The sequence below is a fragment of the Chanodichthys erythropterus genome, chromosome 18 (genome assembly GCF_024489055.1).
Source record: "Chanodichthys erythropterus isolate Z2021 chromosome 18, ASM2448905v1, whole genome shotgun sequence".
Taxonomy (NCBI): Eukaryota; Metazoa; Chordata; class Actinopteri; order Cypriniformes; family Xenocyprididae; genus Chanodichthys; species Chanodichthys erythropterus.
Window position 1 is genome coordinate 30,381,798 of NC_090238.1, and position 18,289 is coordinate 30,400,086.

At 37.2% G+C, this 18,289-nt stretch overlaps 1 protein-coding gene across 4 annotated transcripts; it reads left to right on the forward strand.

The window, feature by feature from the left end:
- Positions 1–709: 709 nt before the first annotated feature.
- Positions 710–17,907, forward strand: capn3a (calpain 3a, (p94)). 4 transcript variants are annotated; one of them, XM_067366507.1, is made up of 21 exons: positions 710–961; positions 2,540–2,609; positions 2,994–3,112; positions 3,201–3,334; positions 4,735–4,903; positions 5,369–5,452; positions 5,563–5,657; positions 5,753–5,830; positions 6,042–6,202; positions 7,493–7,662; positions 7,786–7,797; positions 7,969–8,177; positions 11,081–11,117; positions 13,087–13,200; positions 13,335–13,392; positions 13,474–13,538; positions 13,903–13,971; positions 16,079–16,157; positions 16,274–16,390; positions 17,681–17,739; positions 17,881–17,907. In XM_067366507.1, exons 1-21 carry the CDS (start codon positions 710–712, stop codon positions 17,905–17,907), a joined length of 2,178 nt encoding a protein of 725 aa, XP_067222608.1. The 4 variants fall into 4 exon arrangements, with proteins under 4 accessions (XP_067222608.1, XP_067222609.1, XP_067222612.1 ...); XM_067366508.1 differs by having other exon boundaries at positions 13,087–13,164; XM_067366511.1 differs by having other exon boundaries at positions 5,572–5,657; positions 11,081–11,121; positions 13,091–13,164.
- The last annotated feature ends 382 nt before the right edge of the window (positions 17,908–18,289 follow it).

Sequence of the window (18,289 nt, forward strand, 5' to 3'; positions counted from 1 at the left end):
AAATTCTAAAATATATTAAAATAGAAAATTGCAATAATATGTCACAGTATGATCGGTGAACATATGAGGTCTTACCAACCCCAAACATTCGACTGCTGTTGTGTGATACAACTGAAGCAGCATTCAACAATTTTGGTCACTGAACATGGTCGTTAATTACCCACAAAAATGAGCCATTGATAAAGTGACATAATATAGAGAGTTTTGTTAAGTTAGGTCAAGCCTACTGTCGTTATGCTGAGAGTGCTTAATGCTGAACTCTATTGAGAACAGGTTTAAAGGCTGTGAATGCCTTCTGCTGAGGCAGGCCATCTCACTGGCCTCTCTTTGCAGGGCCGCTTTCCTTTGTGTCACCCTACAATGGTGGCACGAGAGCGCAACTGTCGCCCAATACTCATTGTTCAGCAGCCAATGGGAGCGGTCCAAATAGAAGACTGTAGCATTTTGTGTATGTATGTGTATGTATGCAGGTGTGTTTGTGTGTAGGTGTTTGTGCACGTAAAAGGAGTGTGTTCACACGTTGTCTTTTTCTTCTAACCCTGATTTCTACTCCCTGACTGCATGAAAGTTGCGTCATTTAGCAAGAGAGCCAATCAGACATCAGCTCTTTGAATTTATGCCAGGGACTTTTGGCTTGCAAGACTTAAGTTGTGGTGGCAAAAGCCAGTGTTTTCAATCCCTAAAAAAAACACTGTCCCCGAGAGTCAAGATGCCCTATACGCCGTCTGGTTTCTTTTGCGACCGGTTAATCCGGGAGAGAGAGCGAAAGGATGGCGAAGGGTCCCTGAGCAAACCCCTCCGTTTCAGCGGCCAGGACTACAACACCCTCAAGCAGGAGTATCTCCAGAAAAAGACCCTTTTTGAGGATGAAACCTTCCCTGCCACTGTGGACTCCCTGGGCTACAAAGAGCTGGGCCACAAGTCTAACAAAGTCAAGAACATCATCTGGAAGCGTCCCAAGGTAGGAGGCCGAGGCCTGTGTGGGTTCAAGTGGATTGTGGGTGGAATGTGGCAATGGCACATGGGATGGATGGAATAACACAACTAATTGGACTTCCTTAAAAATGTATTTCTTTGCTTGAAGATATACATATTCATGGGCAATGAGAATGGTCAGATGACAAAAATGCAGTTCATAGAACATGCTTTGACTTTTTATGACAAGATGGCCCAATTGCAAGGGTGTTTTCACACTATATGGGGTCAGTTGTCACAATGCATATTGCATATTAAAGGGTATTTAATTATGATGCACAAAGCAATTCATGAAATGTACAATTTAACAAGAACATTTCAACTCATTGTTATACTAAGTATAACCCTTTTGATCTAAAAAAATATTTACTTAATTATAAGTTAATATCTGTTATTTAACAACACATTTGCATGTTCAGGATTCGTCAATGTTGTTGTTGTTGTTTTTAACTTTTCATTTTGATTGTTTTTATTTTACTTTTGTTTTTTTATTTAATATTTTTATGATTTTAATTCATTAACTCCTGAACCTCCCAATTTAGATAAAGTTTAAATTTAGAAATAGTCACATTGTGATATATAAAGTCACACAGATATAAATTCACAGTTGTAAAAACTAGTCACGTTGTGAGATATAGTCAAAATTACGAGAACTAGTCTCATTATGAGATATAAAGTCAGCACTGTGAGAAATAAAGTTACATTGTGAGATATCAAGTCGCAATTACTTGAAAAAGTCACGTAATATATAAAAATAAATGTTAATTTGTTAGATATGAAATCGCAATTGTGAGAAATAATCAAAATGTTACATACAAAGCCGCAATTATGCGAAATGAAGTCACACTAAGATATAGTAATAGTTGCGAAAATTAAAGTCACACTGAAATATAAAGATGCAGTTGCAAGATACAGCCACATTGTGATATATAAAGTCATAGTTGTGACAAATAGCGACGTGATATATATATATATAAAGTTGCAATTATGAGAAATAGTCACATTGTGAGATATAAAGTCATAATTACGTGAAATAGTCACATTGTAATGTAAAAAGCCACAAATGAGAGAAATAAAGTAAATCTGTGAAATATAAAATCACAATTGTGAGAAATACATTGTAAGTTTTAAAATTGATATTGCAAGAAGCAAGGTCAAAATGTGAGATACAAATCTGTAATCATGAGAAATAATCTCACATTGTAAAATACAATATAATGTTGCAAAAGCAAGAAATAAAGTCACAATTACAAGATATAAAGTTGCAACTGTGAAATATGAAGTCACAAAAGTGCAATTATGATCAAATTTACATTAGTTTCACAAAGAAATACACAATTACCTTATAATTATTATCACTGCTACTCTGAGGTGTAAACAGGCGTCCATACTTCCATCTTAAAACCTTGTGACAGCTTTCCCATGTCTCTCCATCCATCTATTCATCCAAAACATCAGAGATTGATCATACCAGTCTTTGTATCTCTCAAACCACTGTATGTGTAAAATCTCAAAGCTCTTGTATCAGTTACAAACAAACACTTTGATGGTATTTGTTCTGCAGGAGATTTGTGAAAACCCACAGTTCATTGTCGGAGGTGCTAGCAGGACAGATATCTGCCAGGGAGACCTGGGTAAGATTAACACTTTAACACTATAATGTTACAGACTATTTACCCTGATCTTTGGAGAAGATTGCAGATTTATGGCAATGAGTACCTCTCTTTGGCCCCACATGCAGGCCTACAGTCCAGCAGGGACCCCTCCATATTGTGTTTACTCTGTTGGAAGGGAATCCAACTAGCAGAGCTTCCTATTGTTGTGACCCCATGTGGGCAATAAAAGAGACCAAAGACACAAAGGTTGCTAATACATAGAGTAGATTACCAACCTGGCATGTTCCCCTGGACCATCCAAAAATGCTGAGTTCAGCAGTGTAGGCCCCTGTTTTACTGCAAATAGGTCTATGTGTATGTTATATAAAATATGTGAAATATTATTTTTTTTGTTTATTTTAGGAGACTGCTGGTTGCTTGCTGCCATTGCATGTCTGACTTTAAATGACAAGCTGCTATATCGTGTTATACCTCAAGAGCAGAGCTTCTCTGAAGGCTATGCCGGAATTTTCCATTTCCAGGTCAGTGTCTTTGAGCAAAATAGCTTTTGAATTAATATCTTCATTACGCCCAATTTCCATGTCTTTCTCTGTTTGTTTTCCAACTCAGTTCTGGCGTTATGGTGACTGGGTGGATGTTGTTGTTGATGACCGCATTCCCACCTTCAACAACCAGCTGGTGTTCACCAAGTCAGCTGAAAGGAATGAATTCTGGAGTGCTCTTTTGGAAAAAGCTTATGCTAAGTAAGTGTCAAGTGCTTGACATTTACGTCTTTAGTTTTGGAATTGGTCTGTCCTTGATATTTAAAGGATTAGTTCACTTTCAAAAAAAATGTTCCTGATAATTTACTCACCCCCACGTCATCCAAGATGTTCATGTCTTTCTTTATTAAGTCGAAAAGAAATTAAGGTTTTTGATGAAAACATTCCAGGATTATTCTACTTTAATTTTGACCTTCAACCGTCTGGAGGACATTGAAGTCCACTATGTTTCAGTGCAGCTTCAAAGGGCTTTAAACAATACCAGACAAGGAATAAGGGTCTTATCTAGCAAAACAATCGGTCAAAAAAATGTAATGTATATGCTTTATATAAACAAACGATCGCCTTGCATGTGCTTCCACCAAAACCACACTTTCGTATTCTTCAAAATACTTAGGCAGTATGTCCTACGCCTTCCCTAGTCTACTTACGGATAAACAGAACTGGCGCTGCGTTCGTTCCGTATGTAGAATATCCCTTTGAAGCTGCACTGAAATTATAATTTTGATCTTCAACCATTGGGCTCCATTGAAGTCCACTATAATGAGAATAATCCTGGAATGTTTTAATCAAAACATTAATTTCTTTTCAACTGAAGAAAGAAAGACATGAACATGGGGGTGAGTATATTATCAGGAAAATGGTTTTTTTTTTAAAGTGAACTAATCCTTTAAATGCTAGAGCATCTTGTTATTGATGTAAAATATATAAATACATGGGCCAATTTGAGGTATCATATTGTATCATACCCCCAATCCTAAATATACAGTTTCAGCTTTCAGAGTAAATCATTGTAGTAGTTTGTGTCAACCCTGTTACATTCAACAATTTTGAATTTACAGGGTTGAAGGTCAGGGCAAAAATGACTAAGGGGCCATTCACACAGAACGTGTTTTTGCTGTTAAAAGGTCATCTGAATGACAAAAAAACAAGAGGTGACTAGTGTGGTTTCATGCACGAGACGCAAAAGACGTGAGTGCAATGGTTAAAGACGTCCATCTAGCGGTTGTTTACATTGAAAAACAATGGGAAAGTAGTGCAGTGAATGGGAAAATGTGTTTTGTGTGAACGGCCTCCTTATGTACACATGCACTAGACTATAGAAGCCCATATCTGCCACAGAATAAAAAAAGGTAAAAGTGACTTTTTATCTCATAATTCTGATTTTGATATTTTTGGGGCCTTTTACACGACACCGTTATCAAATAAAAATGGAAAACTTTTATGCATTTTGGACGTTCATTTACACGACAGCAGTGTTTTAGGGGCCTGAAAACGAGCTAAAGAATTGTATCCAATAACTGAAGTACAGCAGGAATTCATTATATCATTTGTGCACACAGCACCAGCTTTCTCAATTTCATTTGTGTATTCCTGTTTAGGCTTCATGGTTCCTATGAGGCTCTTAAGGGTGGAAACACTGCAGAGGGAATGGAGGACTTCACCGGTGGAGTGACTGAATTCTATGAGATGAAGGAGGCACCTAAAGAGCTGTTTAAGATCATGAAGAAAGCTCTGGAGAGAGGCTCCCTCATGGGCTGCTCCATTGATGTGAGTCAAGCAGAAGTCGGAAACCCTTACCCATGGTTTTGTCATAGTAAAGCCATGTTTTTTTTTGGTGCATTGACTACTATTTGTATAACCACAACAAAACCATAGTTAAGGTTTGGTTTTTGTGTTATTTTTCCATTTCTTTGGTTCTTTGGTTCTTTTTGACAAACTTTCTTTATTGTGTAATGTTGCAGTTTGGGCATGGCAAAATTCTGCAAAGGTAAAAAAAGCACAAAGTCACTCTATTCTCTACATCAGTAAGCATTGATTCTGAACTCCCTGAAACGCCTCAACTGTAGTCATGAGTTTTCTTCTTTTTTGGGGAAGGAGGGGCTTCACAGAGACAGGAACTAAACAGGGTGTTACTGACAGATTGGGAAAAGATGTGCTGCAATGTCATATATAATGTGAAAAAATACTGAATTCTAGTATCCTATCATAAAGCAATTTAATTTTTACCCACAGTCCCTGGTTCCAGCCCGCTTCGAAACTCGTACCACTACAGGTCTTGTGAAGGGTCATGCCTACTCTGTTACTGCTGTAGAGGAGGTAAACATTCTATTTTTTTGTACTTTTATGTTTTTTTTTCCTTGTATAATAGTCCCGTTTCTAACTTACTGATAGCCTCTGATGATATTTGCGATATTTTGTGTCTGCAGTGTAAACAGTCCCAGCAGAAGGAGTCTAAAGTGCGTCTGGTGCGTTTGCGTAACCCCTGGGGTCAGGTAGAATGGAACGGACCTTGGAGTGATAAGTGAGTATCTGCTTAATGCTGAATTTAGACTGGGTTAACCCTATAAAGATGGATATTACTATACAATTATTACAATTGTTTATTTTTTTCTGCAGTTCAAAGGAGTGGGAAACCATCTCTAAAGCAGAAAAAGAGAAACTCCAGCATCAGAATGCTGAAGATGGAGAATTCTGGTGAGCTAAAAAACAACAACAAAACAAATGAACATATCCTTATAATGAATTTTGAGACTGATATAGACAGTGTTGTAGATGAGACTAGCTTATTCGAGTCCAGAAGCAAGTCCACATGCGTCTAAGTTCATGACAAATCCAAGACCATAAATATAAGTCCATATCTTTATTCACAAAGATAATTATTCACATTATTGTCATCAACCCATAGGATGTCATTTGAGGATTTTAAGAAAAATTACACTAAAATCGAGATTTGCAACCTGACCCCTGATGCTCTGGAGGATGACAAGTTACACAAATGGACGGTGTCTGTTAATGAGGGACGCTGGGTAAGAGGCTGCTCTGCTGGAGGATGCAGGAATTATCCAGGTGGGTGTAATTTTAATAAAGTGAAAAACTTTAAAATCCCCATAAAAAAATCTTAAAGGTGCCGTAGAACGTCTTTTTAAAAGATGTAATATAAGTCTAAGGTGTCCCCTGAATGTGTCTGTGAAGTTTCAGCTCAAAATACCCCATAGATTTTTTTTTTTTATTCATTTTTTTAACTGCCTATTTTGGGGCATCATTAAATATGCGCTGATTCAGGCTGCTGCCCCTTTAAATTCTCATGCTCCCCGCCCCCGAGCCTTAAACAGCATAAACAAAGTCCACACAGCTAATATAACCCTCAAATGGATCTTTACAAAGTGTTCGTCATGCAACGTCTAATCGCGTAAGTACAGTATTTATTTGGATGTTTACATTTGATTCTGAATGAGTTTGATTGTGCTCCGTGGCTGAAGCTAACATTACACACTGTTGGAGAGATTTATAAAGAATGAAGTTGTGTTTATGGATTATACAGACTGTAAGTGTTTAAAAAATGAAAATAACGACAGTCTTGTCTCCGTGAATACAGTAAGAAACAATGGTAACTTTAACCACATTTAACAGTACATTAGCAACATGCTAACGAAACATTTAGAAAGACAATTTACAAATATCAGTAAAAATATCATGGATCATGTCAGTTATTATTGCTCCATCTGCCATTTTTCGCTGTTGTCCTTGCTTGCTTACCTCGTCTGATGATTCAGCTGTGCACAGATCCAGACGTTAATACTGACCGCCCTTGTGTAATGCCTCGATCACGGGCTGGCATATGCAAATATTGGGGGCGTACATATTAATGATCCCGACAGTTACGTAACAGTCTGTATTATATTGAGAATCTCCTGTTCTTCTGAGGTCTTTTAAAAAATGAGATTTACATAAGAAGGAGGAAACAATGGTGTTTGAGACTCACTGTATGTCATTTCCATGTACTGAACTCTTTTTATTCGACTATGCCGAGGTAAAATTCAATTTTTAATTCTAGGGCACCTTTAAGTTTATCAAGTTGCAGGTCATAAAATGTTCAATTAAATATTATATATAAGGTCTTAAATTTAGAGAATTAATATGATAATTAAATTCCAAAAGGCTATGATTTAATTAAATTCATGTAAGCGCTGCATGTTTCAAAGTCAAAACTTGGCACTGTTGCAGGTTCTACAGGCTCGCACTTTCAGAGCAGTTTGCAATCACCGAATTGCCCACATTGATTGCTTTCATCTACTCTTGATGAATTATGATAATGTTTATTTTATGTATTAATATTATTTGTGTGGTCACCTATAGACACATTCTGGACAAATCCACAATACCGCCTGCGTCTCCTGGAGGAAGATGATGACCCCGAGGATAATGAAGTAGCTTGCACTTTTGTTGTTGCTCTAATGCAGAAAAACAGACGTAGAGAACGCAAGTTGGGTGCAAATCTCTTCACTATTGGATTTTCCATCTATGAGGTATCAATGCTACTTTATTCAACCGTCAGAGAGATAATCATGTTCAACCTCACTGAAATTAGTGATAAAGATCAGGTTGATGGTGGATCAAACGCTCTTTTAACTCTTTCTATTTGCCCATAGGTGCCAAAGGAGGTATGAAAATATGAAGATCTAATGTTTGGACCCAAAACATCATGCTGTTCATGCAGTTCCTTTTTGCTCTTTTAGAACTGGTGTTGTTTTATAGATAGAATATAAACTCCTTTGTGGCTGTGTCTGATCAAATTCACTTTTTTGCTGCTGTTGTGTTTCTCTATCTGTCAGATGCACGGAAACAAGCAGCACATGCAGAAGGAGTTCTTCATGTCTAGCTCCTCTAAGGCCCGCTCCAGGGCTTACATTAACCTGCGAGAGGTGACCCAGCGCTTCCGTCTGAGTCCAGGGGAGTACGTCATCATCCCCTCCACCTACGAGCCCCACCAGGAAGGCGACTTCATCCTCCGCGTCTTCTCTGAAAAGAGAAATACCTCTGAGTGAGTGAGAGCAGAAGGGAAGGGAGGGCTGGTGTTTTTTGTTTCTATTGTACAATTATGTCTGAGTAATTTTTTTTCCTCACAAAGCAAAAACATTATTTTCTTAATCGGTATTTTTGTCTTGATTTCCAGAAAATATATCTAAACACTCTTATCCAGGATAAATTTACCCACTGTAAAATAAATGAAATTAAATAATATTTTTAATAATAATAAATTTAATTAAAAGGAAATTAAATATTCTTTCATTTTTTTTGTTCTCAAGTAAATTTATCAAATTTTTACTGGAAAACAAAAAACGCTGGTTAAGGGGCTGTTCACACAGAATGCGTTTTTTCATTCCACTGTGTAGCTTTATCTTTTTTTTTTAATGTAAACGTGCTAGACGGACCATTTTGACCATCTTGTGTCTTTTGCAGCATCACATGCATGACACGTTTTAAAAATGCGGCTCTGAGATAAAATCTAACTTTACATTTTTTTATTTTATTTTATTTTTTTCAATTTTACTGCCCTGTGTCTTGCGTTTTTAAACACACAAAAACAATTTGGTGTGAATGGCCCCTAAGAAAATTACTTCTGTATTATGAGGAAAAATTTACTGAGCTCTGCACATGAAATGGGGGTTAAAAATAGATCAAATTATTGTCGGCACAAATGAAGAATTCCCACCCACTACTTAAGTAGTTCCTGTGTGGTACTAATTAATTTCCTTGTTTTGATTTAGTTAAAGCAGAACTAAGTAACTTTTTTTACCTTCATAAATAGTTTTCTAAGTCCTTACGATGGTTAATTGACTTGTAGTGGTGTGTTTGAGGCGTGCACTAACCCCCTTTGGCACATCTATGCCAAAAAACAGCACTTGCAAGTTGAGCTGCGCCAACCCGACACAATCTCGCCTCATATTCACGTTCACGTTCACGTGAGAGTGACTAAATGCTTTACGGTAATTCAAAAACAATGTATATATTATGACTTTATAAGACAATTTAAAAAATTACCCACCTCCATCGAGATTTCTTGTACTGTATTTGCAAAACTACTGCGCTGGTGAGCGTTGTAGTCGTTGGAGTCCAGATCTGCGCTTGGAGTATTTACGACAGTGTGATTCACTGAAGGAACCTGTAGGGGGAGCTTCGCAAATCTTACTGAGTTCTGCTTTAAAGTTACACTGTGTACATTTTGGCCCTCTAGTGGTAAAAAAACAAAATTGCATTTTGCGAAAGAACATTGTTTTGGTTGTGCTTCAGCTCTGCATGGCTGTGTGGATGAATATGGTTCTTTCTCATAACTAAAAAGAAGAGAGAGATTATCCTACTGCTCGCAAAACATTCACTATCAAGCTTAAGAGATACAACCAGTTTAGATGGAAAGGATCTCAAGCTGACCTGCTGAAGACATTACTGTAGCTATAGCCATTAATAGAAAATAAATTCCAGCACAGCTCTACAACAACCATAATGAAATGACCCTTCACAATAGATAATGCTTTACAATGAACTCTGTTAGAGAGCTGCAAATGGCAATTTATCTGTTAAATATAATAAAACACCTTACTCACCTGCTGAGTGATAAAAACACTGTCTCCATATAATTTTTACAACATTTCAAATCCCTCAGTTCTCGCCATCTCTAAAAAGCCAAGCCAATGTTGGTTCTTGTTTTATTACAAACTCTGTTGCGTTCTCTTTTGCCACAGACTGTTTTTTTCCAAGCAGTTTGATATTTAGCTGCTCCATGTCAAACTTTCTTGCTCGTTGTGACAACTAACCTATTCCACTCCCACACTATACATGCGTCAAAGTAGCCGGAGCAACTTTCCTCTATTTACGGATATGACAAGTGACGTATGAACGCAATTTCCAGCGAAAACTACTTTTTTCTGCATGTCATGTGTGGAGCTCTGTAAAAATGAACTCTGTAACACTGATCTGACATCCTAATTTTTCTGGTGTTTGCCTTTTGTAGTTGTTTGTAAGTACTCTGTTATGTTAAATTGTGTCATAGGTGAAGAACTTCTGAAACATCTGGCTTGAAAGCAGCTGTTACAGAAGTTATGTCATGTCAGTGGGCGCAAAAGGGCGCTTTAAATCCTCACCAAAAATATTTTATGTACAAAAACTATGGTGTTGTAGTAACAGGGTCATGGTTATATTATCACAAGAATACTAAGGTAATTTCACAGTAGTTCTCTTTACAGTAGTGATGGGAAACAATTGGGAAAAGGGGTGGAGAAAACCACAAGGACAAAAATTTTAATGACAATTTGATTTGTAGAGCTGGAAGAAATCGGCCCCAGTTCGAGGCTGTAATGGAATCTTTTTTAGGACACGCAACAGCACAATTTGGGACCATCTGGTAAACATTTCCTTTCAGTTCTGACCCAATCTTGATGCACAGTTAAACTTCAGCTACAAGGAAGACATGGACACACAAAGGACTGCTGAAGGTATCCAAGGAACACTGGTGATGCTGCAGGTTCAAGCCCTGTTGACAAGGATTCACAGTATTTTAATAAGGATAATGTCAAAAAATTATTTCCAGTTTCTTGCTGTGGCCTAAATGTAAATGAATCACTGGCACTGTGACCTTTTTTAAGCATACAGAGAATTTATCATTAATGATAGTTTAAGGTAATCATACTTTAAAGATTATTTACACATGGTAAGTATTTGTAACTCCTAATTGGTTATCACAGAAAAACAGACACATATGGCTGATGTAACCAGAAAAAGTGCTTATTTGGCTATTCATCAAAGTAGCTCAAAAGATAGGAAAGACATACTAAAGAATAAGCTCAAATATAAAGAAAACCTTCATGGAAAAAACAAAGGCTTCCCGATAGCTCTTTGATGACCTGTGCGGTTTACTATGGTGACCAGTGTTTGTTGGTTTCTTCTCAGGGAGATAGAGAACAGGATTGAAGCTGATCATCCAGTGGTAAGTACTTGAACATCTAAAAGTGTTTGAATTTTAAGTTCAGCTAACACATTCCCTTATTCCAAATAGTACCAAACCGCTAACCCTAACGTACTGAACTATAAATTGAAAAAAATAAATAAAATAAAATCCCATAGACTGAAACAGGAGAGATTTGACATCTAGAGACAAAATATTAAGAATGAAATTCATAACTGATGTTTTCTTATTTTCTCACTCACAAATAAAGTTAAGAATATTTTATATTCCCCCCAAACTTTTTTTTTCTTAAAAATCATCATAAGAAACATCTTAAAGTTAGGATAGCCTCCAAATTGTCTAAAATCTCAAAAAGTAAAATGTTTAATGAATTTATTGGGTTGTTTCAAATATTAAAGGTGCAGTAAGCAATTTCTGCAAAACGCTGTTGAAAGTTGTAGCCAATCAGCAGTAGGGGGCGTGTCCACTCATGTTGGGGGAGGAGAGAGAGTGAAATTTGAAAAAAGACTGTAGAAAGAGAGATGGCTGAGAGACATTACAAAAAAGAAAAGGTCAGAGGAATATCAGTGGAAAAAGAAGGGTTATGATCAGACAAGAGCTTCAGGACCCCCGTTAATATTAGAAGAAATGACCTGAGAGAAAATGTCTGAAAATGGATGGCAAGGTTGCGTTGTTTCTGCTTCATATGTGAGTATCATTGGTTATGCTGTGTTTCACAGAACCAGGAAACTGTTGTTTTAATGTTAGCTCTAGTAACAGGACAGTTTCAGTGTCACTGTTTGTCTGGAGCTGATGTGCTGCTGGCAACTAACAACCAACTCTTGCTTGTACTGTATATACTCTTGTGTACTGTATGGTCATTTGTTCTTCCTTGTCTTTTGTTCGTCATCTTCACTTTATTTTTTGCAAAGCATTATTTTGCTTCACTTCAGCTTTGATAAAGATAAATCCACTCTTACATTAGATGTTTATGCATTTTGGGGGTGGAGCAATGAAGGGAGGGGTGTGTTTGTTTGGGTTGATTTCAAATATCAACATTGCTTCTAAGAATTGCTTACTGCAGCTTTAAGCATTGCAACATAACATTAGCCAGACATAATACACTTCTTTTAAGTGACACCATTGATCATGATTATGCGTTCTTTGACATTTTTGAGTCTTTGGCAAGAACAGCCATATGAGAACACCAAAGCTTGTCATTTTCTTCTTAAATTCTTCAAATATTTGAGAACATTTAAAGAATTTGTTCAAAAATTGCACATAGGAACATTCTTCTGAATTTTTTTAGAATGCATCTTCTTAGAATTCATTTCTTAACTTCTTTTTTTAAAAGAAGTTTTGTTGATCTATCTTCTGAATATCATAGAGACTCAGGATGGACTCTTTCGACTTGGTCCAGAAAGCAACTACTTAGCAATTTTCTAACAACAACCCAGAACACTTTAGCAACAATAAAATAACACAATAAAAAAAACAACAACTTAGAACTTTGTTGCAACCTATTGGCAAGGGGATTTCACACAGGTGATTACTTTTCTTCAGAAAATGTAGTTTGACTCTTATTTTGAGGGGCAAAAGCTGGCCAAGCAATATCGGCATTAATTACTGAGAATAAAGTCCCATTCACACCAAGGATGGTGCTAACTATAACAATAACAATAAAGATATACTTTTAAAAATCGTTCTAATGTACGTGTCGTTAACTATAACGACACTTTGTTGGAATCATTTTCCGAACAATTTTTTCCAGCTGATGAATGATAAAAACATTGACAGCCAATCAACTGCAGCACCTGCTTATAATAAACAGAACAATATCATCGATTGGTGTGGACACTAATATAGTTATTAGCAAGTTATCGTTCTAGGTGTGAACTGGCCTTTAGAGGTGTAGAATCTTTTTTTTTTCTAGAAGTGATCAGAATCTTTAGCTTCTCACACAATGATAAAAATTATTTCTGACATGTGTAATTTGCAACTACCTGATCAGCCAGCTCCAGCTTCAACTGGGGAAGAGAGTGAGGAGGACCAGCAGTTCCTGTCCATTTTCCAGCAGATCGCGGGGGACGTGAGTACTGGGGAGCCACTGAGCGCTGGGGGGAGTGTGAGTATGGTGGTGGGGTGGGACCGGTAATTGGCCATGCCAGTGGTAACAATGGTAACAGCAATATCATGACAGTTTCACTTTGCTGTAATAAACACCACACTTGGCTTTCTGTTTATTCTTGTATCTTGCAGCAAATGGAGATCTCAGCCAATGAACTCAAAGATGTCTTGAACAAGGTGGTGTCTGCATGTACGTATCTTTGTTTGTTGATTGTTTCTGGGTTTTGTTTTTTCTATATACTGTCTTCAAGAAATGATCTGCTATTTACAGACAAGGACATACACATTGAAGGCTTCAGTCGAGAGAGCTGTAGAAGCATGATCGCCCTCATGGATGTATCCTTTGTATCGAGATTACATACATTTGCTGTCTGTTTTGAAGGTGCTATCAAGTTAAAATATTGTGTTAGCATAATGTTGATAATGGTAAATCCCTTCTGAGGCATTTAACCAAAACGTGCGTGCCTTTTTTTCCATGTCAGTTATTTCCACCACTTAATATGGTTAGTGCCAATTTGAGTAATTTTTCAGTACTAATGATGAACAAAAGTATAGAACGCTACATTTCAACTTTGTAACAGTAAGTTAGGAATTCATATTCTTATTAATTGAATTCACATGTCAATTTAGGCATCATAACTCGTTGTTAGAATTAGTGTAGAATATTGCAAGCAAAGTTTTCTTAATCCTTATCACACAGATGGATGGAACCGGAAGACTTAACCTGCAAGAGTTTAGACACTTGTGGAACAAAATCAAACATTGGCAGGTTTGTCCTCATTCTTTCCCCATATGCACACTCACTGGCCACTTTATTAGGTACACCTGTTCAACGCAAACATCTAATCAGCCAATCAAATGGCAGCAACTCAATGCATTAAGGCATGTGGACATGGTCAAGAAAGTCTGCTGAATATCAAACTGAGCATTAGAACGGGGAAGAAAGGTGATTTAAGTGACTTTGCATGGTTGTTGGTGCCAGATGGCCTGGTCTTGAGTATTTCAGACTCAGACTTGAGAATTTTCATGCACAACCATCTCTAGAGTTTACAGAAAACGGTCAGAAAAAGAGAAAATATCCAGTGAGTGGAAGTTCTGTGGGCAAAAATGCCTTTTTGATGCCAGAGGTCAGAGGAGAATGGACTGACTAGTTGGAGCTGATAGAAAGACAACAGTAACTCAAATAACGACTCAAGGTCTGCAAAAAGCATCTCTGAATGCACAACACGTTGAACCTTGAAGCAGATGGGCTACAGCAGCAGAAGACACACCGGGTGCCACTCCTGTCAGCTAAGAACAGGAAAATGAGGCAACAATTCGCACTGGCTCACCAAGATTTGAAAATAGAAGATTGGAAAAAAAAGTTGCCTGGTCTGATGAGACTTGATTTCTGCTATGACATTCAGATGTTAGGATCAAAGTTTAGCGTAAACAATATGAAAGCATGAATCCATCCTGCCTTGCATCAATGGTGCAGGCTGATGGTGGTGTAATGGTGTTGGGGATTTTTTCTTGGCACACTTTGGGCCCATTAGTATCAACTGAGCATAATTTAAATGCCACAGCCTACCTAGTTTTGTTGAGTAACATGCCACATCACAAAGCTCAAATCATCTCAAACTTGTTTCCTGAACATGACAATGAGTTCACTACACTCAAATGGCCTCCAGAGTCACCAGATATCAATCCAATAAAGCATCTTTGGGATTTGCTTGAACAGGATATTTGCATCATGGATGTGCAGCCGACAAATCTGCAGCAACTGCGTGATGCTATCATGTCGATATGGACCAAAATCTCTGAGGAATGTTTCCAGCACCTTGTTGAATCTATGCCACGAAAAATTAAAGGTCCCGTTTTTCGTGTTTTTTTGAAAATTTGATTGTGTTTATAGTGTGCAATATAACATGTGTTCATGTTTCGCGTGTAAAAAAACACAGTATTTTTCACATATTTTACTTATCTGTATACCGCTGTTTCCACTGTCATAAAAACGGGCAGATGACTTCCTTGTTCTATGAAGTCCCTCCTTCAGAAATACGTAACGAGTTCTGATTGTGCCAGCGGTTCCTGTGTTGTGATTCGACAGCAGCTTAGCGCTCCTTGCCCGGAAAGGTCACGCCTCTTACCATTACGTGTGCTGCACATAGTTTTACATGTGGATTATTGTGGTGTCGTGCCGAATGAACACAAAAGACAATAATTCCCGAGAGACTGAACTCTCTAATCTCCACAAGCAGCGACAGAAAATGTACAACGTTATCACTCACTCAGAAGAGTACCTCATACGGAAAACAGACATATACATAAACATAGTCCCCTCTTGTGGCCATTATGTGCACTGCAGTCCAACATTAACTATTGCAGTAAGGATACCACAATTATAATTTTCGGGAACCGAGTTAAACATAAATTGTAACCATTGATCTCTAAGTACAGCGTCCCTGGGAAGGCCAAACAAAGGTGATTGGACTGCGGGATGAAAATAACAGCGTTTCGATGACATGACGACAAACACACTCTTCAAACGCAACTCTTGTGTATTCCTGTGGGCGGAGGTTAGTCAAAAAACTGTTTTAGTGACGTCATTAAAGAAGGAAGTAGAGGGATGTAGTCCAAACCGGCCGTTCGATGTAGGCAACTTTTTTAAATAAAATATCTCGCTTGGCATTGAACTTTGAGCTTTAAAATTTTACAGATTTTATTTATACTCTAACAACAACATTACACACTAACTAAAGTTTGAAACATGGGATCACAAAGAACGGGACCTTTAAGACAAAACCCAGTACTAGCAAAGTGTACCTAATAAAATGGCTGGTGAGTGTATAAAAAAAGATTGCTACACACATTGACTATTTGAATTTTGTCTGCAGGGAATCTTTAAGCGCTATGACTTTGATCATATTGGGACTATCAGCAGCTATGAGATGAGAAACGCCATCAATGATGCAGGTTAGAAGGTTTTAATGCATTTTTACAGTAAGTGGGTCTGTTCTCATGTTGAGGAACATTTGACTAACACTAATGGACTTGTCACTGTACAGTCACGTGTCTTGTGTCCCACTCAGGTTTCCGTCTGAATAACCAGCTGTATGACATCGTCATCATACGCTATGCCAATGAAAACATGAACGTCGACTTTGACAGTTTTGTTAGCTGTCTTGTGCGACTGGAGGGAATGTTCAGTAAGTTGTTGAACTGCAAATGCACATCTTTTTCACTGACAAATAGTACAACAAATAATAATATGCGGTGTCTTTATCAGGAAGTGGTGGTATTTAAGATAGTTAATTTATTTGTTAAAGAATATCTTACATTATTTTGCATCTACAATATATTAATTTTGTCTTAGTAAGTTTGGATTTATATATAGTTTCATTGTGCATTTGTAATAGATCGTGCTTAAAAACGACAACAACAAAGTGTTTTGTCAACCCTGTTATATTCAACATGTCTTTGAACTAAAATGACAAATTACAGCCTTAGCAAAGAAATATCATAATATCATAAATATCATTTCTTACAGTCAATATTCTTGTGGGTTGTGCCAAGAACAGCATTTTTTCTATAAAAATTGCTGACTGATCGCTGTTTTTTTTCCTCATAACAGAGTTGAACCATTGAGCTTGATAAGGTCAATTTAAGTGTAAACAATGAAATAATAATAAAATACTCTATTAAATATGATATCAGAAAGACTATTTAAAGTTGTTTTTTTTTTTTTTTTTTTTTTTGCACATCAATATTGTGGCCACAAATCAAGGATTTGTTCCTACAACTTAATTTGTGGCCACATTTTATAAATTCTTTCTCTCATTTTAGTTCAGTAGTGGCCACGCTGTACTAATTCATTCCCTTGTTTTAACTTAGTTAAATCGTGGCCATGATTTACCTAAAATGAGGGAATGGATTAGTGCAATGCAATCATGATTGAACTAAAATAATGGAACAAAGCTCAGCATAACAGGGTTGAACAGAATGCGCGAGGACAAAGAATATTTCCGCGTTTTTCAGAAAATGTTTCAAATTAAACTTCTGGTTTCACAAACTAAAATGCATGTTTGAGCTGTTGTAACTAAAAGCAACTTGCACTGACATATCTTAAAAAAACATTTGTTTTGTCTCAAGACGCACACCAGAAATCTTTTTTTTTTCTAAGGCACATTTATAAAAGTTACTTTAATGATCCTAATTGAACTAAGGCCTAATCCTGGCTTAATCTAAGCCCTGTCTGTGAAACCAGGCCTAAAATTGATCAAAATGGGATGACTAAGTTCAATATCCTGTCAGTTATATCAGTAAGTCATGAGAAACACACACAGAACCACTTTCTGAAAATGATCCAATAACACAATACGTTTTAGCTATGATATTTCATTTTAAAATTTTTAGTAATAATTGTTTTGGGGCTTGTGTGTGCTAAAATCATGCAACATACATGTGTACTGTCTGGAGTGAACTTGTTCTTTTTGTAGGAGCATTCCATGCCTTTGATCAATGTGGAGATGGCACCATCAGACTTAATGTACTGGAGGTGAGTGGACACCATTCAGTGATCATAAGATATAATTTAATGTGTAGCATCATGTCCATGTCTCTTAGTTTCAAACGTCAAAGCCTTCCTTTTAAAGCTGTAGGTTAGCTGATTACAAAACCACTATTTCAATTTCTCCAGTGGCTCCAGCTAACCATGTATGCCTAGACCAGCTACAGATCCAGGCGAGCCCAGACTCGGCAAGGACCAGAACTACCAGCTCTTACCTCAACACTCAATGTGCCAGACTACTGTTACCTCTTTCTCTGTACCTCAGCCCACATTGAACACCAGCTCTAGAAACTTTACACAACTACTCCTCCTCTTCATTTCAGTTTTATAAGGGATGGTATGGTGGGTGAAATGAGTAATAGTGTTATAGACAGATGTCACTTTTTAGTCAGATTGCGGAGGAAACGTTTTCAGGGGCGTTGTGGGCAAGCAACTTTTGAGGCACGTCATTGTGTAAATTTTAGCAAATTTTCTGCTTTTCTGTTGTAATTTGTTCCTCAAAGTCATCATGCTTTTCACATGAAAATTCAGTTTGTCT

Coding starts and splice junctions, on each gene's coding strand:
- capn3a (XM_067366507.1), top strand. CDS start 710: ATGCCCTATACGCCGTCTGGTTTCTTTTGCGACCGGTTAATCCGGGAG. Junction 3,335..4,734: donor TTGGAAAAAGCTTATGCTAA/GTAAGTGTCAAG, acceptor ATTCCTGTTTAG/GCTTCATGGTTCCTATGAGG. Junction 5,453..5,562: donor CTGTTACTGCTGTAGAGGAG/GTAAACATTCTA, acceptor TTGTGTCTGCAG/TGTAAACAGTCCCAGCAGAA.